Below are 24,267 nucleotides of genomic sequence, written 5' to 3'. Positions count from 1 at the left end.
TCAATCTTCAAGCTGATGCTCTATCCACTGAGCCAGACCAGCCAGGGCTATTCTTATACAATTTCTGATGGTCAGGAATCTGGAGTGGCGTAGCTGGGTGGTTCTGGTTCTGGGCCTGTGATGAGGTTGCAGTCAGGAGTTGGTTGGGGCTGCAGTTATCTGACGGCTTGACTGGCCTGGACCATTTACTTCCAAGTTCACTCCTGTGGCTGTTTTTAAGAAGCCTCACTTCCTTGCTGGCCTAGAAGGCCTTCATTTCTCATCACATGGCCCCTCCACAGGGCTAGTCACAACTTGGCTGGCTTCCTTAGAGTGAATGATCCAACGAGTGTGCATTGAGTGTGCCATAGTGGAAGCCAGATACGTTTCATAACCTAATCTCAGAATGATATGCCATCACTCTGCCATATAGAGGGCAAAAGTTGTACGTATGGAAAAATATCTATAATAATAAAAGCATAATATGCTGATTAGACCAAACAGCTGAACAACCTTCCGGAAGTCATTCCAGACAAAGCCGTGGCGGTGGAGGCCATGGCAGAGGCAGTTGAGGGCGATCAGGCAGGCAGGCAGAGTGGGTAGGGGAGATCAGTCAGACAGGCGAGTAGTTAGGGGCCATGAGGCAGGCAGGCGAGTGGTTAGGGGCGATCAGTCAGGCAGGCAGGAGGACGAGCGGTTAGGAGCCAGTGGTCCCAGATTGTGAGAGGGATGTCCCATTGCCAGTTTAGGCCCCGATCCCTGCAGGATCCCTGTGGGATCGGGGCCTAAACAGTGGATAGAGGGTTGGCCTGGGGACTTAAGGGTCCCAAGTTCGATTCCGGTCAAGGGCATGTACCTTGGTTGCGGGCACATCCCTAGTGGGGGGGAGTGTGCAGGAGGCAGTTGATCGATGTTTCTCTCCCATCGATGTTTCTAACTCTCTATCCCTCTCCATTCCTCTCTGTAAAAAAATCAATAAAATTAAAAAAAAAAAGAAGAAGAAACTTTCACATACTCACTACTTTTACCCACCCCTGTACTATTTATCACATAGACTAACTGGTACACCGTGGAAAGTGACTACACAAGTATTTGTTTGTTTCCTGACAAAATGTTAGAAATTTCTTTATTATTACTTATTAAGCACCAGCTTAATATTGCAGAAAATTTCAAATCACCCTTTGACAGTTCATTCTCCCCCCCCCCTCAGCCCCCAAATTCTTGATAATGAACTTTTCAAGTAAAGATACATTCTCTTCTCTCTTCTGTATAAAAGTTTATAAAATAAAGGTGAAGAACTGTGTACATCTTGCTGTAAAATGCTGCCCATAGCTGTGGGGACAGTGTCTGCCCAGCTCTCCTTACTGTCCAGTCCTGAGCGACTCCTGCTCATGAACTGTCTCCTCACAAAGCATGTCCGCCACTTGCTGGGTGTATCGTCGTGAGGGCAAAACCGCTCTCAGTCTCAGCCAGGCGCTCGCCTTAGCCGTTCAGATAGGCCCTCATCACTCCGTCTGCCTGTATGCGTGCAGGTTTGGCATAAATTGTGTTAAATGGAGCAGCAGGCTCTCCTGGCATGAGAAAATTAGTGACTCCCTGTGTACACATTTCTTTCTCGCCTTGGCATTTGGAATTGCACTTTTGGAGTTTCTTTCGACACAAACTTGAACTCAGAGCATGCCGAGCTCTGTGAATGTGTCTGCAGGTCTATGAACCCCACTTGACCTAACAAATATTTTGAACTGCTGTTTTGTGCTGCTATCTGCTAGACTCAGTCACTGGGGAGAACAAGTGGGTTTCATTTGATTTTGTCACATCCCACCGTTAGCCTCTGGTCCTCACGGAAGCATGGGGAGGGGAAGAGGGAGTAGCGCAGGTGTTCAGGAAGGTAGCAGCGAGGAGGCTTGTGCAGGGGTAAAGAATAATTGGCAGAGAGTCTACTCAGTTTGTGCTATTGTGACTAGAGAAGGATCCCTTCATCTCCTCCCCAGAAGTGTTTCTGGAGCAGAGTTTTAAAGATTTAACTGCAGTAATTTGTGAGTTGCACAGTGCTAGAACCTTTGGAACAGGGACTGCTGGATTAAGCTCCCCAATTCTGGGCTGATGGGGTGGTTGGCTCTGTCTATGTCTACGTCACAGGATTGTTATGGAGAACAATGAGATGTGTGGGAAAGTGTTTTGATAAGTATAGTATTGCACAAATATAATGTCTTGCTCTTTTGCTCTTTATCTGTGGTTTATTTTAGGATGGATACAACAAGAATTGAATACTCCATTCCTTTAAGAGAAAACTGGGCACTACCATATTTTGCATGCCAAATTGCTGCACTTACTGGCTATTTAAAAAGCAACTTAAATACTTATGGAGAGGTAAGATAGAATTTTGTTGTTTTGGTCATAAGTTGGGATTTATTTTCATTAATCATACAAATAGTTTTGGTGGGTAAGATACAAATTGATTTCTCACAATTCTGACATATTACAAATCTGGTACATACTTTTAAAGCTAATAATGAATTAAATTCAATGAAGCTTAGTTACTACATAGTAAATGATATAGTTAGGTAGTCCTGATATAAATAACATTGTTATTCTGCATTCTAATTGACAATAAATTATTTTTAGGAGAAAGAAGATATATTGTTTTAGTACAGTTACTTGACAAATATATGAATAATACCTTATTTTGAAAATCTCATTGTTACTTTACCATTTCTCTCACTTCTGTAGCACTGATGGCCTTTAGTCTTCACACGTTAAAGAAATATTAATGAAATATAAAAAGTGTCTACAAATGACAGCAATATTAACTATTACAGTAGCACTGCATATCTTTCTGTTTACCTTTGTTTTCTGTGATGAGACGTAGGTAGGTTAGTGAGTTTCAGGAGACTGAAGCAGGATGGAAGTGAAAATATTTTCTAGGGTGAAAAGAGTTACTTCTGCAACAAGAAAAGCCCACCAGAGCCAGGTTTCTTATATTACTTTACCTCTTTGGTGATGAAAGAAAATTGTACTGAATTTTATTTTATTTTTCCCTTTGTCTTCTGAAATTCTCAGTGTGATGTTGAACTTTGAAGGATGTCATTGATTTCTCTCTAGAGTGCTTTAAGATCTTACTGTTTACGTAAGGATTTACTAATAATTATGTTGTTTAGAAACAAAATTTCAAGAATTAGCGTAAAGTTGAACCAATAACAGAACTGCCACTTTGAGGTAACAACCTCATAGATATTTATAGTAATAATGCTATTGATATTTAGTTTCTTTCTTTTGTTTTCCCTAGAGGTTTTGCTACTTATTGATGAGTGCTTCAACTTACATGTTTATGATGATGTGGGAGTACAGCCACTACCTCTTGTTTCTTCAAGCAATATCTCTGTTTTTGCTAGATAATTTTTCACTGGAGCAAAGTGATAAGGTATTAATGGCATTTTGAAATTGTGACTTTAACATCAGAGGAATAAATGTTTTTATAGTGTTGTATCTAAAACCATCTAACTTTTAAGCTTTATTTTAAAATGTTTTAATAGTCTCTGATTTTATACTTCTCCAAAGATTGCTAAGTTCATCTCCTCTGTCCTTTCAGATGCACTTTGAAATTCCTTTAAATACGATCTGCTTAAACAGAGTCACCCGTGCTTCCTCTCCATTTCTAGCCGTTTCTCCTCCTTCTGTTTCTGTTTATTTAAAAAGAAAGAAAAGTGAAATATAGGACATGTACAAAAGAGTATATGTCTGGTGTATATACAGTATTAGAATATAATATGGGTGTTTGACCACCCAGGCCTGGAAGTCGAGTATTTGAATAGCCTAGAAGCCCCTTTCTAACTCTTCCCCAATCATAACCAGTTCCCTGCCCAACAGAGGCTAACTGTCCTGAATCTTGTTAATTCTTTCCTCTTTTTCTTTATGGTTTTTACCAGCTAGCTGTGTATTCCTAAAAAATAAGCTGTAACTCATTGTGTACTTTTATCTGATTTGCCTTTGAGATTCATCCATGGTGATGTTCTGAGCTATATTTTATTCATTTATATTTATATATTCTATTGTTGATGGAAATTTCAGGGGTTTTTTTTTTCAGTTCATGTGCTGCTATAAGCATTCTTTTTTTTTTTTTTTTTTAATCCTCACCGAGGATATTTTTCCATTGATTTTTCGAGAGAGTGGAAAAGAAAGGGAAAAACAAAGAGAAATATCGATGTGAGAAAAACACATCGATTGGTTGCCTCCTGCACGTGCCCTGACCAGGGCTGGGGATCAATCTTAAGCTGGGGCCACGAGGGCCTACTCTTGCACGGGTTTCGGGCATCTAGTCTTGAATAAAAACTGCTGGAAACACTTGAAAGATGAATATAGATTACTAGTATTTACACAGTTGAGAAATACTGCTCAGTCATTTTCACATTTGCTAATAAAAGAGCAGACGAGGGGTTAAGAAGAATTAACTTTACACCCTAGCTGGTTTGGCTCAGTGGATAGAGTGTCGGCCTGTGGACTGAAGGATCCCGGGTTCAATTCCAGACCAGGGCATGTACCTTTGTTGCAAGCTCCTCCCAGGCCTGGGTCCTGGTCAGGGTGTGTGCAGGAGGCAACCAATCGATCAGCTTCTCTCACATGGATATTTCTCTGTCTTTCCCTCTTTCCTTTCTTGTCTCTAAAAATCAATGAAAAAAAATATCCTCGTGTGAGGATTAAAATAATAATAAAATGAATTAACTTTTTGGATAGGTTAAATTATTATACTATTAAATTTTAAAAAATAAATCCACTAAGACATAACTTTCCTGGGAGATCTTCTATTAAGACACTGAATTTAACTCTCTTATGCTCATTGTTAAATATACCCAATGCAAAAATACTTTTCTCTGTTCCTACATGCTATGGCAGTATATTTTATTTTCATTGGGTAGATTCGGGAACTGCTGCTAAAGGTTTATGCAGTTTGATGTTGCATAGACACATTTTAACAACAAGTAGCCAAGTGAAATTAAGCCAGAGCCTGGGACTACAGAAGGTTCTTCCAGCAGACTTAGATGTCCTTAGTTTTAAAACTTTTAGCTTTGTTTGCAAGAATTCTTTCTAAGAAGGATGTGATAAATTAATTACATAGCATAACATTAAAAAACGGATTGAACATTTGCACAATATTGTCCTAAATGATAATAGAGCACTTGTCTTGCAATTATAGTAAAATCTAAACAAAACTAATGAAAATATGTACAATAAAATTTATTTTATTCTTATTCATTTTATTTTTGTCCCTACAGGTTCATGAAGTTTATAAAATCTATATATTTTCTCTGTTTCTGGGATATTTACTGCAGTTTGAGAATTCAGCGTTATTGGTGTCTCCTTTATTAAGTCTAGTAGTAGCCTTAATGCTTGTTAAGTGCCTTCAGGTAATTAGAATTGCCTTTTTATCATTCTTATGGTGAATTTTTAAATTGTTAATTTTTTATGCCTCACTTCTTTGTTCATTTTATTCCCTTCCTCCCCCCACAGCTAAATGTGAAGAAAAGAACTTTCGTAGCTAAAATAATGAAATTTATTAATTTTTATTTGGTGTGTACTCTGACAGTGACATTGAATATTATAATGAAGGTAAGTACCTCTGTGTCTTTATGTAGCAGAACAAATGAAATTATGAAATAGAGTGGACTACATTTTAATGAGGGTAATGAGATAGCAAGATAATAGTGTGTACAGAAATATTTTGAGTTGACCAATGATCATGCCTAGCATATTAAGTTAGAAAATAGGATTATGGTTCTTTTCCGGATATACTTTAAAAATACATCTGCTTTATTTTCCATTTAATTTAAAGAGTCATTGTTATGCAGTTAACATTAAGTAATACATGGAATCGACTGAGATGAGTCAGAAGTATTTGGAAGAGTAGGTAGGTTACTTAAGCCAGATGGGATATGGTTGAAATCTTACTACCCCATTATAGTTTTAGGCTTGAGTGTAAAGTAATGTGATGGACTTATGCGTATAGATCTTGCTTCATAGTTACACCGTGTAGTATTTCGTTCATATTTTTTGTTTTGTAGTCTTGCTGTGTTTTCTGTTTGTAGTATTGGACAATAGCATATTGCTGTAAGTATAGCAAATCGTTTTTGTGGTAACTTGTGTTTTTCTCCTCCAGACGTTTGTCCCACACAAAGAAAATGGGCACATGCTGAAATTCCTTGAAGTGAAACTTGGACTAAATATGACTAAGTAAGTTTTAGATTATTTAAGTTTACCTAACTCTATACCACTTAGAACAGTGGTTCTCAACCTTCCTAATGCCGCGACCCTTTAATACAGTTCCTCATGTTGTGGTGACCCCCAATTTCATTGTTACAAATTGAACAAAATTAAAGCATAGTGATTAATCACAAAAACAATATGTAATTATATATGTGTTTTCCGATGGTCTTAGGCGACCCCTGTGAAAGGGTCATTCAACCCTCAAAGGGGTCGCGACCCACAGGTTGAGAACCGCTGACTTAGACGATAAAGAACAAAAATAATCCAAGGAGGAAGTACACACCTAACTAAATACCACTTAGAAAATAAGTAATTTGGGATATTATATCTAGAAAAAACCTGACATTAATGTTTTCTCTCATTAAAATATTTAAGTCTTCTTGAAATTGGATATACTTAAACCTCAGTAGCATCAAAGTATTTAGAGGTTACTTTCTCTCTTGATAAGGAATAATGGTGTAATCTAAGGTCAGAATAAATGAGAGATTTAAAATGAATAAAGAAACACAGTAATTTTAACCTCTACATTGGCAAAATGCTTACATGAAAAAGGGTATGGGGCCCAGCCAGCATGGCTCAGTGGTTGAGCATCGACCTATGAACCAATTAGCACGCAGGCCAGGTTGCAGGCTCAATCTCCAGTGTGGGATGTGCAGGAGGCAGCCGATCAATCATTCTCTCTTATCATTGATATTTCTATCTCTCTCCCCATCTCCCTTCCTCTCTGAAATCAATAAAAAAGATATTTTAAAAAGGATATGGGCACAAAAAAGGGGTTAAGCAGTAAGATATTTATTTCATAGCAAAGAATCTCATCTTGGGGTTACAGTGGTGATTGGCGAAGAAGCTGACTTTTTATGAGACTGACACTGCCTGCTGCACTGAGAGGACAGCTAGAAGCTGACGTTTTTTAAAATTCAAGTACAGTGTTTCGCCTTTTTTGTTTGTTTGTTTGTTAAATACATTTTTAAAGCCTAAAATGAAATACATGATTTTACATACTGACAGTCTATTTGCATAACAGGAAATATATTTTACCTGCACATTTCTCTAATTCATATACTATACCTCAGACCCCTATTATCATTTGCTGCAATAACATGGGATTTTAGATACTGTGCATGTAATTTCATGTTGTGATATATCACAGTTAACAAAATATTTGGCATGGTTTAAACAATGGAGAAGTCTTCTGAAGTGTAAGCCATATACGTATGTCTAAGATAAAATGATCCTTTAGAAGGCCATGTTCTATATTAGAAAGCCCTGATTGATATTGGTATATGTTGGCCTTATACATAGCAAGCAATTAGTAAAAATTGGTTGTAGACATTTGTAATTTTCTGCCCTTTTCACTGACTTTTTTTCTCTTTAACCTTGGAAGACTCAAGAATGAGCCTAGGATTAAGGGCTGCTTTTGTCCTTGTTTCTTAGTTCATATTATGTCAGCCCCTTTATTCAGCATGTCAGCTTCTAGACTTATTTCACAAGGTAATGTATTATGTGTTTTAAGAATAAGACATGGCCTTAGCTGGTTTGGCTCAGTGGATACAGTGTTGGCCTGCAGACTGAAGGGTCCCAGGTTCAATTCCGGTCAAGGGCACATGCCCGGGTTGCAGGCTGGATCCCCAGTGCGGGGGAGAGGAGGGCGTACAGGAGGCAGCCAATCAATGATTCTCTCTCATCATTGATATTTCTATCTCTCTCTCTCCCTCTCTGAAATTAATCTAAATATATAAAAACCTAAGCAACCATTCGACCAGTAGCTATGATGCGCACTGACCACCAGGGGGCAGATGTTCAACACACAGGTCTGGAAACGTGGAACAGACTGATGAATCTCAGAGGGGAAGGGGGGGGGAAAGGATGGGAAGAGGTTAACCAAAGATCTTATATGCATACTAGAGGCCTGGTGCACGGATTCATGCACCGGGGGAGTCCCTTGGCCTTGTCTGCGGGGATTGGGCCGAAACCAGCAGTCTGACATCCCCCGAGGAGTCCCGGATTGCAAGAGAGTGCAGGCCAGCCAAGGGACCCCACCGGTGCACGAATCCATGCACTGGGCCTCTAGTAAAAATATATATTTTTTAAAAAAAGAATAAGATATGGTTCCTGTCCTTAAGAATATTGCCATCTCATTAAATAATTTCTTTTCTTTTTTTTATTAAATAGTTTTTGTACAAATAATAACATGGCTGGTATAAACAGTAAATGCCCTATGCTGAAGTGTGCCAATTGGATATTAGGATTTGGAGTTCACCAGTATTTTAGGAAACATTTCTGTTGAGACAGACTTTCAGGAACCACTAATGAAATGTTAATAAAGATTTATTGGATATGCAGGAACTAGGCCACGTACTCTGGGGGTTAAAAAAATGACTGCAATCTAACATATGGCAGATTGCATTAAGGACGATCATTGAGGGATAAGTAAAGTGCTGTGAGAATATTGAGAAGGAAAGGCTGATACTGGGGGTCTCAGCCTTTAAATTGGGATTTGAATTGGACCATTATAGAATTAATAACTTTAATAGGCAGATTTTAAAAATGTGCATTTATTGTAAGTGCAAGATATTTTGATGGCAGCTTCTTTGACACAGCTGTATTGCTGTTTAACACATTGTGAAATTTTAATCTTCTAAGTCCAGTGATTTTTTTTTGTGTTTTTTTTTTTTTTTTTTTTTTTTAGTCCAGTGATTTTTGAAGCAGGTATTCTCCATGAGTCCATGAGCACTTCTGAACATCACTCCATCTCTTACCTCCTTCCCCAGGGCTAGGGATTAAGGATAAAATGAAATTTAAAAAACACACAACTTGATGGATTGGGAATGAGAATGCAGATAAAACTACATATAATTGAGCGTGTTGTTGCTCATATTTAGCTTAGAGTAAAAAAAAGGTTATCCTGTTTCTCATAGCTTAAAAGGTTTACATATCAAATTTTATGGTTTCTGTCTTAGTAATTACATATCTCTTTTTAAAAGAGGTCCGAGCCGAAGCCGGTTTGGCTCAATGGATGGAGCGTCGGCCTGCGGACTGGGGGGTCCCGGGTTCGATTTCGGTCAAGGGCATGTGCCTGGGTTGCGGGCACATCCCCAGTAGGGGATGTGCAGGAGGCAGCTGATCGATGTTTCTCTCTCATCGATGTTTCTAACTATCCCTCTCTCTTCCTCTCTGTAAAAATCAATAAAATATATTAAAAAAAAAAAATATATATATATACATTGATTTAAAAAAAAAAAAGAGGTTCCAGTTGAGTTACATTTGTGAAAATCAGGGCTATCTAATAATAATGTGAGCCACATAGATAATTTTCTAGTAGCCATGTTAAAAAAGTAAAGAGAAAAAAGTAAATTTAATTTTAGTACTGTATTTTATTTAATCCAACAGATCAAAAATACATTTTAATGTATAAACAATTAAAAATTAATATATATTGTATTTTTAAATGCTTTTTTTTAATCTTTGAAATCCAGGGTATATATTGGCCACATTTCAAGAGCTAATAGCCACATGTACCTAGTATTAACATAGTGGATAGCGCAGATGTAGAGGTTGGACAGCTGAATTTTTTATTGTCTTCCAGATACAAATAGAAAATGGAACTCCCTTAAAACTGTATTGGGCTCTAGAGATGGTAGCATTCCTTGGTAACAGAAAGCCGCAGTTTCACATTTACTGGAGCAGTTTGTTGAGGAGATGTCATAAATGCTATTTTCTTCACTTGTAAAGGGTGGGGTCTGGCCGTTATAAGTGAATGGATTTAAGAAATGTGTTTTGTTTTATCTAAGTTTCTACTGAGATTTAAAAAAAAATACTCTTATGGTCAGCAGTTTAAAACACCTGTTATTTTAAAATGCTTTTTGTCTTCTGTAGGAATTTCACAATGAATTGGCTCCTATGTCAAGAATCCCTACAGGCACCATCTCAAGAATTTTTTTTGCGATTGACACAGTCTTCTTTACTACCTTTCTATATTTTAGTGTTAATTATTTGTTTTCTTTCTATGATGCAAGTTATTTTTAGGAGAATTAAGTAAGTACCAATGAGAATCAATCACATTTCTAATATATTATGGAAATATGGTATATAAAATACTTATTTTTAATATTCCTCCAATATTTGTGTATTTGTTTTTGAGCTTCTAATTTCATTCCCTCTTCATTAGTATGTAAAAAATATAAGTTAACCAGATAAAATTTAAGTTTATAAATCTAAACATGTAATATCCAGATTTAGTTTAGGAGTAATATTTAAGTATTCAGGTAAGCTTTCACAAACTTGATAATTTACTTAGATTTTTACTTAACATAAGAATAATTTTTTCTATTTAACCTCAATGAAGCTAGTAGTATAAGTGATTTTAATTATAATGTTTGATTATTTTTTTAAATGTTTATCATGTTGGAAAAGGGATTGTGTGTGGCATCTTGATTTTGAGAGCTTAGTTGTTTAAATTATGATTTAACTATATTGGTTTAGCAATTATAGTGAGTAATAATTGATCTTAGAAAGGATCCTAAAACACTTTTTAAATTATATTTCTGAACTTTCATTTTTAGTCTTCACTGAGTCAGTTACATTTAGGTTCTAAAAGCCATTTTCAAAGACTTGGAGATAGGAAAGTTAGTATTGGACTAGCAGAATATACTTTCAAATGATCAGAACTACTGATATTTCTTTTTATAAGGAAATTTAAGATCTTTATTTTTCAAATATTTATTTTAGTAAAAAACATATTTCCTTTCTGTAGTGGTGAGTCCCTGAAAGAAACTGTTACTCTTGAAGATGGACGAATTGGAGAAAGGCCAGAAATAATTTATCATGTGATTCACACTATTTTTTTTGGTTCTCTTGCAATGATTATAGAAGGGTAAGTGTACTTTATTTGACCTATTTAAAAAATATATATTTTTATTGCCTGGCCAGTGTGACTCAGTGGTTGAGCATCAACCTGTGAACCAGGAGGTCTTGGTTTTATTCCTGGTCAGGGCACATGCCCTGGTTGCTGGCTTGATCCCCAGGAGGAGGCATGCTGGAGGCAGCCAATCGATGATATATTTTAAAAGTTTTTAAAATATATTTTTATTGAGTTTTTAGATAGAGAGAGAGACAGAGAGAGACAGAAAAGAAACATTGATGTGAAAGCAAAACATTATTTGGCTGCCTCCTGCATGCCCCTTACCGGGGATTGAGCCTGCATTCTGGGCATGTGCCCTGACTAGGAATAAAACCAGCAACTTCCAGTACATGGATGACGCCCAATCAGCCGTGCCACACCATCCAGGGCTGACCTATTTTCTTAAGTAAAGAAGTGTCCTTTCTAATGGTAATTGGTGGATACTTTCAAGAATACATGTGTAAAACTTTATATAATAAACTCAAAGTCTATAAAACTTTTTTAACCTAACTGGAGGTCACAAAGGCATTTACTAGTAGTTGTGGAGGTGGGTAGGAGAGTGCAGTTTAAGGAACATTTCCTAAATGGGGTGACAGTATTGAGAGAGAAATAGAGATTGGCCCGACGGTCACTTTCCTGGTGTATATGTAATTTGGGAAGAAGTATTTTTGGGGAAGTATAAGCGGGAAGTAGCAAGAGATAATGTCTAGAAAAATAAATAGGGACCAGATTAGGTGGTTTAATGCCAAAATTTGACAGGATCAGATTGCTTTTTAGTAAGATCTCTCTGGCAGCAAAAATTGAGAAAGATTTGAGCAAAACAAGATTAGAAGAAAATAAGCCATTAAGAAGGTGTCACAGTAGAATTTAGAGGAGAGAAGCAATGGAGATGGAGGAAAGGGGCTAAAACTAAACTATTGAGGAATTGGAAACTGCATGAGTAGTAGTAGGGACTGCGGTGGAGGGACTATAGGAAGAGCAGCAACTCAGAGCCAAAGGAGGACTTTTAAAAGGAAGATGTGATCAGATAGAGTAGAAGGTGGGAAAGAAAGATGAGCGTGGACTTCAAGGAGTCTGGCTGTAATGGAAATCAGAGTCTAAGGCAGAGGGGTACATTTGTACCAGGAGGGAAAACTTATATGCATTATGGGATGGCAGCATTGAGATTGTTCCTCAAACAGTCTGGAACACTAATCATAGTTAGAGATGTAGTAGGAGCTAAAACTGGAAAGGCAAGTCAAGGCCATATTTTAGAGGGTCCTGAAAACTATTTAGATGAGTTTTCACTTGTTTCAGTAGGCACTGTGGAGCCATTAGAATTTTGAACAGAAAGTGTCTTACAGTTATGTTTGAAGATTCATTTGGCATTTGGTTGAGCTGGAGGAGAGTCTAAAGGTAGAGATGTTAATTTATAGGCTCTTGCAATAAAATAGCGAGCAAGGGTTGGATACAGAGAAATCCGTGGATTTGCATAATGGTCTAATCCAGCCGTGGGCAAACTACGGCCGCTGGCCGGATCAGGCCTGTTTGAAATGAATAAAACTATTGAAAAAAAAGACCGTACCCTTTTATGTAATGATGTTTACTTTGAATTTATATTAGTTCACACAAACACTCCATCCATGCTTTTGTTCCGGCCCTCTGGTCCAGTTTAAGAACCCATTGTGGCCCTCGAGTCAAAAAGTTTGCCCACCCCTGGATCTCTAGAGCAGAGAGTTTGTGTTCGAGGGGATATTCTATAATATAACTCAGTGCATATGATATCTCCTGGAGTTATAAACCAGATTGTAGTATTGATGTTCACAGGATATCTCCTCTGTGACTCCTTTTGTCTTTTCCAGCTTGAAATACCTCTGGACTCCTTATGTATGCATGTTGGCAGCATTTGGTGTATGTTCTCCTGAACTTTGGACGACACTTTTCAAGTGGCTTCGATTACGAACTGTACACCCAGTGTTGTTGGTGAGTCATTGTTATTTTAGGTTAAGTACTTGTTTCTCTTCTAGTTAATGTAAATGGAAACCACATTGAATACCATTGAAATAGCATGAATAAGTCACATTATAACTTACGGGTAGAAAAAGAGATCCTGTGAAAAACATTTTTAATAATTTCTAAGTGTAAAAGAAATGCAGACAACTTAAAACATAAAAGGTAAAGAAAGTGAATCAGTAATGTCAGAGGCTATCAAGAATTAATTTTTATATCTTGTTTTGATTGAGATCTCTGGTATATTTTCAGTGTGAATGGAGCACTTATACTGCCTGCTGTGTGCAATGTGCTTGGAGTACTAAGATAAATAAAACATGATTAATTTCATCATGTAGATTATGGTCTCCTGATCATAAAAGTAGCTAATAAAAAATATTGATGCGCCTGGCTGGTATAGCTCGGTGGGTTGAGTGTCATCCCATGGACCAAGAGATCCCAGGTTTGATTCCCGGTCAGGAGCACATACCTGGGTTGTGGGCTCGATCCCCGGTAGGGACATGCAGGAGGCAGCTGATTGATGTGTCTCTCTCATCAATTTTCCTATCTCTCTTTCCTTTTTCCTTCCTCTCTATCTAAAAATCAATAAAAACATATATTTTTAAAAAAAGTATTGATGCTATTGGAATACAGAGAAGGGATACCTAATTCAGTTTTTAAGACTTTCCAGTATGACATTTGAAAGATGCTAAGTTATTAGTCAAATGAAGGGGGAATAAAGGGTATTTGTGGTAGAAGGAATAAATACAGATAGGCAAAGAATGATGTAATCAAAGGGTATAAAAACAGAGGAAAAGAAAAAGCATGATGCATTTAGTGTTGTTAGCACATAAAATGTGAGGCGAGGTAGGGCGGGTCCAGAAATGAGACTGGAGAAGTTGAAGAGAATAAGGCCGCAGAGGCTGCTCAGTGTCCTGCTGTGGCACTTGGTCTTATCCTACAGGTAGCAGGAAGGCATGGAGCTTGCAGGCAGGGGTGTAAGAGACAGGCTTACAGTTTTCTCTCAGCTCACCCTTACAGTTCCGTGAATGATAGACTTACAGTGACAGACTGGAGCCAGGAAAGATGCCGTCACTCAGGTACAGGCCATGGTAGATGAAAGTAACGAAAGCTTTAATTCACTGAGTGCTCGACATGTGTCAGGTATTTTTCAAAGGATTTCACATGCTACTCAACCCCTACAAACACCTGTTGGCTAAATTTTATTATCAGTATTTTATAGACAAAAAACAACTAAAGCCTACACCGGTCAAATAATTTTCCTGAGATCACATAGCTTATACGGCTGGACATCAAGATTCACACCTAGGTTTTTCTTATTGCAAAGTCCATTCAGTTCATACTCTGCTATACTGGAGTGAAAAGAATAGTTAGAAGATTAATAAGACTTAGTGCCCGTTAAGTGTGGGAGAATGAAGAAAAGGGAGAAATTGTTGTTTTCTATGACTGTGGATCATGGGGTCACCAATGAACATGGGACAATAAGGAGAAAGACTTGGGAAGAAAGATGATGAATAGTTACCTTTAATATTAGTCACGTTGTATTTTGCCAGTTTTTCCCAAGGAATTTATACATTTTTATTTCAGCATGCTAGTATATTGATGTATATTAGCTATTTTGCCTATGTTATTTCATTGTGTTTTTGTTACTGTTGTTACTGTTTTAGGTGGCTGTTTTGTACTCTTCATAACTTAAATTCCTGTCAAAATTGTCAAATATTGATCTGCTATTTGAAATACATGTGTGTTACTGTTTTTATCTTCTTCCTTAAAATTATATAGTAAATATGTATGTTTCACTTTACCTCCAGTTTAATATGTCTTAAATTTATCATTGGTCTTCAACCATTTCACTTCATGAGCTAGGTTTCATGCTGACTTAAATTTGTGTAACTATTGATATGTGCTTGGTCACAGAGTCAGTGTCTAGTACTTTAAAGTACAATCTGAAATGTATTTACTCATAACCCTTTTGCTTTCATGTTTTAGGCTCTTATTCTGAGTATGGCTGTGCCCACTATAATAGGTCTCAGTTTATGGAAGGAGGTAAGAAAATCAGATTTTTGTATTAAAACTTTATAAGGTAGATATGTGTGTAGGATATTTATATTGAAATACTGTTCTAACAAAATAAAGTCTGGTATTCTTAGTAATATTAATTTTTTTATCATTAAGAACATGATAGAAAAGCTAAAATATTTTTAGAATACCATCTGATGCAATTTTCTGTTGTCTAATACTGTCATTGATTCAATTTATAATTGGTAAAGGAAATTGCTGAATAAACAGTGTTTATATTAAAAAGTATTTTGGCAACTCCAAAATGTAAATATTTATAAAATAGTAGAAATTATAATATAGCATGAAACTAATCGCCAATAAACATGTGAACTATTTGACCTCAAATTAATTAAATTATTTATGATGTGTGTGCATAAAAGACACAACTGCTAATTGCTTGGTAATTATAAAATTATTTATTGAGTCTAGACAATAAATTAACCATAAAATAGTTGATTTGGGTTGAGAAGACTGAGCAGGTCACTGTCAGAACAGTGTTCTAAAATTGTTTGTAAACAAGTCTCTTTTCAGATACTCTGGAAAAGTTTTAGACTTTCTAGATACTTATTCTTTGGGTGGGTTTTGTTTTTGCATTTTAGTTTTTTCCAAGATTAATGACAGAATTAACTGAACTACAAGAATTCTATGACCCAGATACAGTGGAACTTATGACCTGGATAAAGTAAGAACTGAACTGCCCAATACTGTTGTTAAACTATTAATTAATCATTGTGTGCTATCTTATGGATTCAGGGTAAATAATAATGTTTTTTCAAATTCTCATAAAGTTTTACATTGTATTTTTAGGGATATTTAATTTTTTATTGGATTTACAATTCTAATTTTCTAAATGAACTCATCTCCTTTGAAAATATAGCATTGATATGTCTGAGATTTGAGACTCTCTGCCATCAAACACCTAGAAATGTGGAATAAAAAGGAACAAATACCTTTTATTTGAACAGTCAAAAGGGTGTTTCTTTCACCTTAGGTTGGAGTTGGACAAATGGTGGATTGCTAGTCTTGGTAATTAAGGTTACCAAGATTTTTTATTTCAATTTTAATGCCCACCCAATACAAGAGATATGATTTTAGGCCTATGGAAGCAGAGAATTATAACTGAGACAACTTTTCCCCTCCCCCAATATACACATATATAACTAAGGGGCTCTCAAAGGGTAACACTACCAGTGAAAGGATTGACTAGCAAAAGATCCATCCAGTGGTAGAGAAAAATGATAAGAAAGCATGACCTTTTTTGACCTCAGCTCTTGGTCAAAAAAATATCTCTGAATTTGTAGCAATGGATCTGAATTAACAAGGGTTTGTAGTTTGAAATTATACTTGACTAATCTTGGAAACCCCAAATCAAGAAATCAACATAAAAAGTGGCTCTGGGTTGGTCTGGAATACCTGACATATCCTTAACCCAGAGGGTTCCACAAATAAAATTTCATGAAGATTAGCTGTAAAATTACAAAACACATGAGGAGACAGTGTAACAGTAAGAATCAAGCTCTCTAGAATTAGACCTTTAGTAATTTCTGAAAATAAAATTTGTTTGTGTCGGTTAGTTTTATGGCATAGTAGACTACCACAATATTTAGTGGCTTACAAACAATAAACTTATTATTTTGCCCCATTTTGAGGGTTAGGAGTGGGGAGGATTCCTCTGGTCCAGGCCAGCTCAGCTGGGTTTGGATAGTCTGGCATGGCCTCTCTCACATGTCTAGGTTTGGGTAGGTATCAGCTGAGAGCATAGAATTGACTTGTCCATGTGCCACCTGATTTATATGTTTACTTGAGGCCCGGTGCATGAATTCATGCACGGGTGGGGTCCAGCCGACCCACCCCCATGGGGGCTGATAGGGCTGGGCCTGCAGGGGAGGTGAGGGGCCGAGGGAGGTTGTCCTGCTGGACCCCGCCTCTGATCTGGCCAGGGCTGGCAGCGGGGTGGGGCTGCCCCCAATTGGGCCGGTTGTCTGGTCACAGTGTGCATCATAGTGATCAGTCGTTCTGGTCACTTGGCTTTTATGTATATAGATTGTCTTCAAGCAAGGATCTTATCTCCACCCCCCTCCTTAAAAAATTTGTATATCTTCTGCACTCAGAATCATTCCTAATACATAGTAGGTACTCAGTTTATTTTTGAATGGATCCATAAATAAAATGAAGGCTGACATTGAAACATAAGTATAAAATATATTGTAAGTTGCTTGGTATTTCGGAGTTTACATAGATGAGTGATCTAAATAGTATATTTACCTTTCCAGTGTCTAAATCTCTATGGTTCTTTGCAGAAGGCAAGCTCCAGTTGCAGCTGTGTTTGCAGGGAGTCCACAGTTAATGGGTGCGATTAAATTATGCACTGGATGGATGGTGACAAGCTTGCCTCTTTACAATGATGATGATCTGCTCAAGAGAAACGAAAATGTAAGGCATTTTAGATTCTATATTTGGATCTTTTTTAACATCACTCTATTTTAGTATAGTTTTGTAATGATGCCTATGTTCCTGATGAGCTGGGAAAATCCAAATAATTTTAAAAGAGTTAATTAGCTTTAATTTTTAAAAAGCTACATAATATCATTGCTATCAAATTATTGAAGGAAAGAAGTCAATTAATGTCTTGATACACTTTGTATTTCCAAGCTAAAAATCTATTACACTGTGGTTTATGTTTCATTGTGGGCTATTATACTCAGTATAACATTAGAATGGTATCTAGTTACTTAATGTTCAGAGACCATATCATTTGAATTAGACACATATCTATAATTCATGACATGCGACTGATTTTTACATGCTCTCCTATGCCAGTGATTCTCAAACCTGGGACAATTATTCCCCTAGGGAACATTTGGCAATGTCTGGAGACATGACCTAATTATTAGGGCAGATCCCCAGTCAGGGCCCATACAAGAATCAACCAATGAATGCCTAAATAAGTGGAACAACAAATCGATGTCATCTATCTATCTACCTACCTACCTACCTACCTACCTATCTATCTATCGCTTCCTCTCTTTCTAAAATCAATTTTTAAAAAAAATTAAAGAGAAAAATTGAAATGAAAAATCCCATGAAATCACAACTTGAATTTTTGGCATCCTTGGCTCATTCAATATTTTGTGACAATGGTCAAGTTATTTTTAACCTTGCTGACTTTATTTTATGTATAGAATGAGTACAAAATACTCTGATACATGGTAATATAAAAGATTAAAGGAGCTATCACAACTCAATGATAAAAAGACAAATTAATTTAAAAATGGGCAAAGGCCATTCGCAAAAACAGGGATGAATCTTGAGTGCACTGTGTTAAGGGAAATAAGTCAGATAGAGAAAGACAATATTGTGTGATATCACATATATTGAATTTTTAAAAGCTGAATTCATAGAAACATGGAGTGCTTACCAGGGTCTACAGGGTAGGAAATTGGGAGATGTTGGTCAAAGGATACAAACTTCCAGTTATAGGATGAGTAAGTTCTGGGGATCTAATGTATGAAATGGTGATTATAGTTATTAATGCTGTATTTTATACTTGAAAGTTGCTAAGGGAGTAGATCTTAAATGTTCTTATCACAAAAAAAGAAATGGTAATTATGTGGCATAATGGAGGCTAGCATTATGGTGGTAATCATTTTGCCATATTTAAATATATTAAATCAGTGCATTGTATATTTTAAGTGCACATGATGTTATATGTCAATTATATTTCAATAAAGCAGAGGAGAAATGGGCAAAGGACTTGAATGTAGCCCTGGTTGGGTAGCTCAGTTGGTTAGAGCATCATCCTTTTATGCCAAGATTGTGTTTGTTTGTGTTTTTTTAAAAATATATTTTATTGATTTTTTTACAGAGAAGAGGGAGAGGGGTAGAGAGCCAAAAACATCGACGAGAGAGATCGATCAGCTGCCTCCTGCACGCCTCCCAGTGGGGACGTGCCCGCAACCAACATACATGCCCTTGACCAGAATCGAACCTGGGACCCCTGAGTCCGCAGTCTGACGCTCTATCCACTGAGCCAAACGGGTCCGGCAAGATTGTGGTTTTGATCCTGGTCAGGGCACATACAAGAATCAACCAATGAGTGCATAAATAAGTGGAACAACAAATCAATGTTTCCTCTTTCTCTCTCTTTCTCTCTTTTCCCTCCCTTGTTCCCTTCCTCCCTTTTTCTCTTTCTAAAATCAGTAAGTAAATAAAAAATTAAGAATATAAAAAAGACTTAAATGTACATTTCTCCAAAGACGATATACAAATGGCTAATTGCATAGGAATCTATATATATAAAAGCCTAAGTGACCAGCTGACTGGCCAACCAGCAGACCCATTGGTAGCTACGACATGCAATGACCAGCAGGGGGCAGACGCTCAACGTAGGAGCTACCGAGTGACAGCAACTTTGCAGAGTTTCCTCTCGCACTCCAGGACCCCTTGGCGGATGTCGGACTGCTAGTGTCAGCCTGATCCCCACAGGCCAGGCCGAGGGATCCCGCTGGTGCAAGAATCCATGCATTGGGCCTCTAGTACTTTTATAAACTTCCTGAAGGCAGGAATCAAGCTTCAGTGAATATCTTTATTTTCCACAGATAGTACTCAGTCCTAAGAACACAATAAAGAAAGAGCATAGTGGATGCTTAATGTATAGTTTTGCTTAACAGAAGGTTTAAATGTCCTTTAACATAACTGCTTTAATGATATTCTTTCAGATCTATCAAATCTATTCAAAGCGATCTGCTGAGGACATTTATAAAATACTGACATCTTACAAAGCTAATTACCTAATTGTAGAGGACGCTATCTGCAATGAGGTGGGAACCATGAGAGGCTGTAGGGTTAAAGATTTATTAGACATTGCAAATGGCCATGTAAGTAACCGTTTGGAAATGAATTCTTTTTGAGAAAAATGACTTTATGTAAACATGTAATCTTCAAACTTAGTTTGGGAACTTAGCTAAGAATATAATTAAAAGTTATTTAACAATGGGCAGAACTTACTAAAAGTAGTTTGAAGTATTTTTTCAATATACAAAAGAAAAGTTGGATATTTTGGGGGGCGGGTTTTTTTCCAATACGTGGATTTCTTACTTATTACCTATACTTATGCATGTTCAACATTTATTAGCAAAAGATGGCCAGGGATATCAAGTACAGCATAATGAATATAATCACTGATATTGTGATAACTATGTACAGTGCCAGGTGGGTACTAGAAATATCAGGGGAATACTTTTTAACGTACATAATTGTCTTACTACCATGCTATACATCTGAAACCGATACAAAATAATACTGAAAAAAAGCATTAAAAAAGAAAACGATGGTATAATTTGAATGATTTTAACTCATAATAATCTAAAGAGCAGCTGGTTGTAATGTCCTTTTTTTTAAAATATGTTTTTGTTGATTTTAGAGAGGAAGGGAGAGGGATAGAGATGGAAACACTGATCAGAGAGAAACATTGATCAATTGCCTCCTCAAAGCCCCCCACTGGGGATTGAGCCTGAAACCCTGACATGGGCCCTGAACGAGAAATGAATCGTGACCTCTGGTTCATGGGCCAATGCTCAACCACTGAGCAGCACGAGCTGGGCAATGTTATGTCCTTATGTTGAGAAATTTATTGTAATTTGATCCATATCTACTATCTTACCTCTCAGCCTGTAGCGTATACTGTATGTGTAGCAATTAAGAAGACTGGCCGGGGAGTGTTGTCTGGAATGGGTACCTTTACTCCTGGGAAAGTTGAGTGTGGAGGACCTTAGGAAAAGTTTATTAGGTCATTAGATCATTCTAGGTTGGAGTGCACATTCTATTCAGGTTGCGGCCAATATTTTTTCCGTTCTTTCCTAAATAATCAGTTGTCTTATCAGACCAGTTTGGAGGTGAGAAATTAGTTTTTATGATTTTCATCTTTCTCTTTCTTCATGACCTCCTAAGTTTGTAATATAAACCTATTCTGTTTTCTGCTGCATGTATTTTGAATTTTCTCTGTTGGTACTTGATATCTGAGATCTTTTGCTTAATTGGTGACAAAATGGAATTTTAGTGAACATCACAGGTACTCAGTAATTACTGAATTGCTCTCTGCTCTCTGGAGCCTTTTTATTCTGCGTTTGGCTACCTTTTTGCTCCAAGATCAGGTCACTTGCATATAATGCCAGGCATGGACTTAAAGCTCATCTCTCATTTTACTCTTAAAGTTGGCTCTCTGACATTTTTTGTTGGCATTAGAATAACATTTAGTGTTTTATTATAGAAAATCCTTCAAGCTAGCTAAGCTATCTTAGTGAACATCATTAAGGTGGGAATGTAAAGGTGTGCACTGGATAAGTCATAAAAATTTACTTGTTTACTAGATGATTGTAAGTCAGTTCTACACCAGGAGAAATGTTTGAATATACATTAAGAATATATCCCTGGCCATTGTGGCTCAGTTGGTTAGTGTTGCCCTGTGCACCAAAACATGGTGGGTTCGATATTTGGTCAGGGCACATACCCAGGTTGCAGCCCAATCCCCAGTTGGTGTATATGAGTGGTAGCTGATTGATGTTTCTCTCTCACATCAAAATTTTAAAAATACAGGGTTAAGCAAAAGTAGGTTTACAGTTGTGAGTATGCGGAAACAGAGTGTGTTCTTGTATTCTCTATTAGCGTATTATTTTCTACATGAACAACTGTAAACCTACTTTTGCCCCACCCTGATGTTCATTTCTCAGCCCTGATAAGGTTCTTAATGGACTATGGAGATATAGCCTTCTACATTTTAGAATTGAATATTTTAAAAATTAGAAACACTTTATACTGGTTTCTCAATCTCAGTGGGATGCTCCCAAGTTTAGTGTATGTGGTTACTCTCTTTTTTTTTTTTCCCTTTAAAAAAAAAAGTATTTTTATTGATTCCAGAGAGAGAGGAAGGGAGAAATGATGAGAATCTTCGATTGGCTGCCTCCTGCACGCCCCCTACTGGGGATCAAGCCAGCAACCCTGGCATGTGCCCTGACCAGGAATTGAACCCTGACCTCCTGGTTCATGGCTCCACACTCAAGCATTGAGCCACACCAGCCAGGCACGTCCTCGTTTCTTTAAACCAATGGTAGTATAAGACTTAAAGCTAATAAATTGGATCACTTTGCAAATTATTTTTAAAACGTGTCCATTGCTTGGCACTATTCTTCCATGTCTTACAGGGAAGGTAAAGACTGCTGTTTAACTGTTCTAAATATTATTTTGGAAGTATGCATGGTTTTAAGGTTACTCTCTTAATGAAGAGGCTTCTATTCGCTAAACAATATGAGATGTTCACTGAATAATGTGAGTTCATGTTTAGCATAATATATTTCCATAGGAATGTAATCATTTGTACATTGCTTTTATTTATCCTATAACCTTAATAAGCTTTTAATATTATGTTTCATATCTCTTGATAGGTGGTTTGTGAAGAGGGTGACAAGTTAACCTACTCAAAATACGGGCGATTTTGTCATGAGGTCAAAATTAACTATTCTCCATATGTGAATTATTTCACTAGAGTGTATTGGAACAGGTCCTACTTTGTATATAAAATCAACACTGTGATATCCTTTCAGTCTTGAACATAGTAGAGACTTATTCCATCTGAAGTAAAATGTTGATTTTCTTGTACCAATGGGGGTCTTTTTGGAAATCAGAATCTGGACATTGGAAGTGTTGCTGCTGCTTTTCCTCTCCTGCCGTTAACTGGACCCAGAGTTCTGTAGGGAATAGAAGATGAAGCATCACTGGCCTTTGGTAAATGTTATTGCTTACCACTCTGCAGTGTTCCAGCCAGGGACTCTTCTTACTGTTACATTGTCTTTCAAGATTTCACCTTCCAAACTATTACAAAATTTCCTCAGAAATCTTTATTTTATCATAACATTGACCTTGAATTTGAATATATTCAAGGTCTGAGTATATTTCTCAAACATAACGTTTAATATATACTTAATATGATATAATTATAGAAGAATTATTCTTACATTCAAGGCAGTTTCTAATGGTATTTTATGCTTTATAATAGGACTGAAATATTACAATAAATAGCTAATGTAAATGTTAGCTGAAAATATGTGGCATTCAAATTAAAGTGGAAATGGCATAAAGGAAAGTGAATTTTAAGGATATATATAAAGGTATATCCAGATTTTCCATGATACTGTTCTCATCTGCTGCTTATATAAGTGAGCACTTTCTTAGTAATTTACATAGTGCATGGTATTGCATTTTATTACTTTATGACTTTTAAGTGGTTAGCTTTTGTCACTTATGCTCATAAACTTGATATGAATTTAATCATCATAAGTAGTAACTCTCTGTACCTACATATTTTTTTAAAACAGACATTTATAAGAATGTTGATCAGGTTTTTTAAAAATACAAATATGGGATTTATAACCTATTCACATGTTTTGTACTAAAATATTAGGTAAAAAATTGTTATCAGAATAAAAATATGTACACTAAAACGAGCTACAGTTTCTGGAGATATGTACAGATACTGTTAAATATACCTCTGTTTACAGGTAGGTGTATTATAAAACAAAAGTGCTATTATTTGTGAAACTGTGAGGCAGTCTTCAACATTAAGAACCAAATGACAATTATAAAATTCACAGCACTTAGTTCCTCTAAGTTAAATATTTTCATATTTTAATCATTTATAAAAAGAAAATCTAAAGTGACTTACTTGGCTAGGATGGGATGCATGTTTATTTTTATCTTGTATATCTGTTTAGTGACCAGGTTTTCAAAGTACTGTAAAAATCAGTTTCACTACTCTACATTAAAAGGGAGCACCTTTCCATTATCTTTATTTTCTGTAATATATTTTAAAAGTACACAGGCACATTCATTCTCAGACTAGCTCTAGGATGCTTTGCTCTTTTGGAGCGTAAGGATTGTTTGATGGCTGTGTCATATCTGGTGCATTAATTTTATTAGTTCTCAAGCTTTTATGTAATTTTTAACAATTCTATTAAGATAGCTGTAGGCAGGGTATTTCAGGTTCTCTGTACATCTTAATAGTGAGTCACTAATATTTAGCTTCAAGC

General features: G+C 36.6%; 1 protein-coding gene across 1 annotated transcript in view; it reads left to right on the top strand.

The window, feature by feature from the left end:
- Window positions 1–24,023, top strand: part of DPY19L4 (dpy-19 like 4 (C. elegans)) — a 38,408-nt gene extending 14,385 nt beyond the window's left edge. The window contains exons 8-20 of the mRNA XM_006753209.2: window positions 2,226–2,349; window positions 3,266–3,400; window positions 5,250–5,381; window positions 5,485–5,583; window positions 6,131–6,204; window positions 10,114–10,272; window positions 10,991–11,110; window positions 12,979–13,099; window positions 15,116–15,172; window positions 15,787–15,869; window positions 17,488–17,620; window positions 19,906–20,064; window positions 22,627–24,023. Coding sequence (XP_006753272.1) covers window positions 2,226–2,349; window positions 3,266–3,400; window positions 5,250–5,381; window positions 5,485–5,583; window positions 6,131–6,204; window positions 10,114–10,272; window positions 10,991–11,110; window positions 12,979–13,099; window positions 15,116–15,172; window positions 15,787–15,869; window positions 17,488–17,620; window positions 19,906–20,064; window positions 22,627–22,791 — 1,561 coding nt within the window. The 3' untranslated portion in view covers window positions 22,792–24,023. The remainder of the gene's footprint in view (window positions 1–2,225; window positions 2,350–3,265; window positions 3,401–5,249; window positions 5,382–5,484; window positions 5,584–6,130; window positions 6,205–10,113; window positions 10,273–10,990; window positions 11,111–12,978; window positions 13,100–15,115; window positions 15,173–15,786; window positions 15,870–17,487; window positions 17,621–19,905; window positions 20,065–22,626) is intronic.
- The last annotated feature ends 244 nt before the right edge of the window (window positions 24,024–24,267 follow it).

The sequence above is a fragment of the Myotis davidii genome, unplaced genomic scaffold (genome assembly GCF_000327345.1).
Source record: "Myotis davidii unplaced genomic scaffold, ASM32734v1 scaffold390, whole genome shotgun sequence".
Lineage (NCBI taxonomy): Eukaryota > Metazoa > Chordata > Mammalia > Chiroptera > Vespertilionidae > Myotis > Myotis davidii.
The sequence above is the reverse complement of the archived record's forward strand: the minus strand, read 5'-3'. Positions and strand labels throughout refer to the sequence as shown.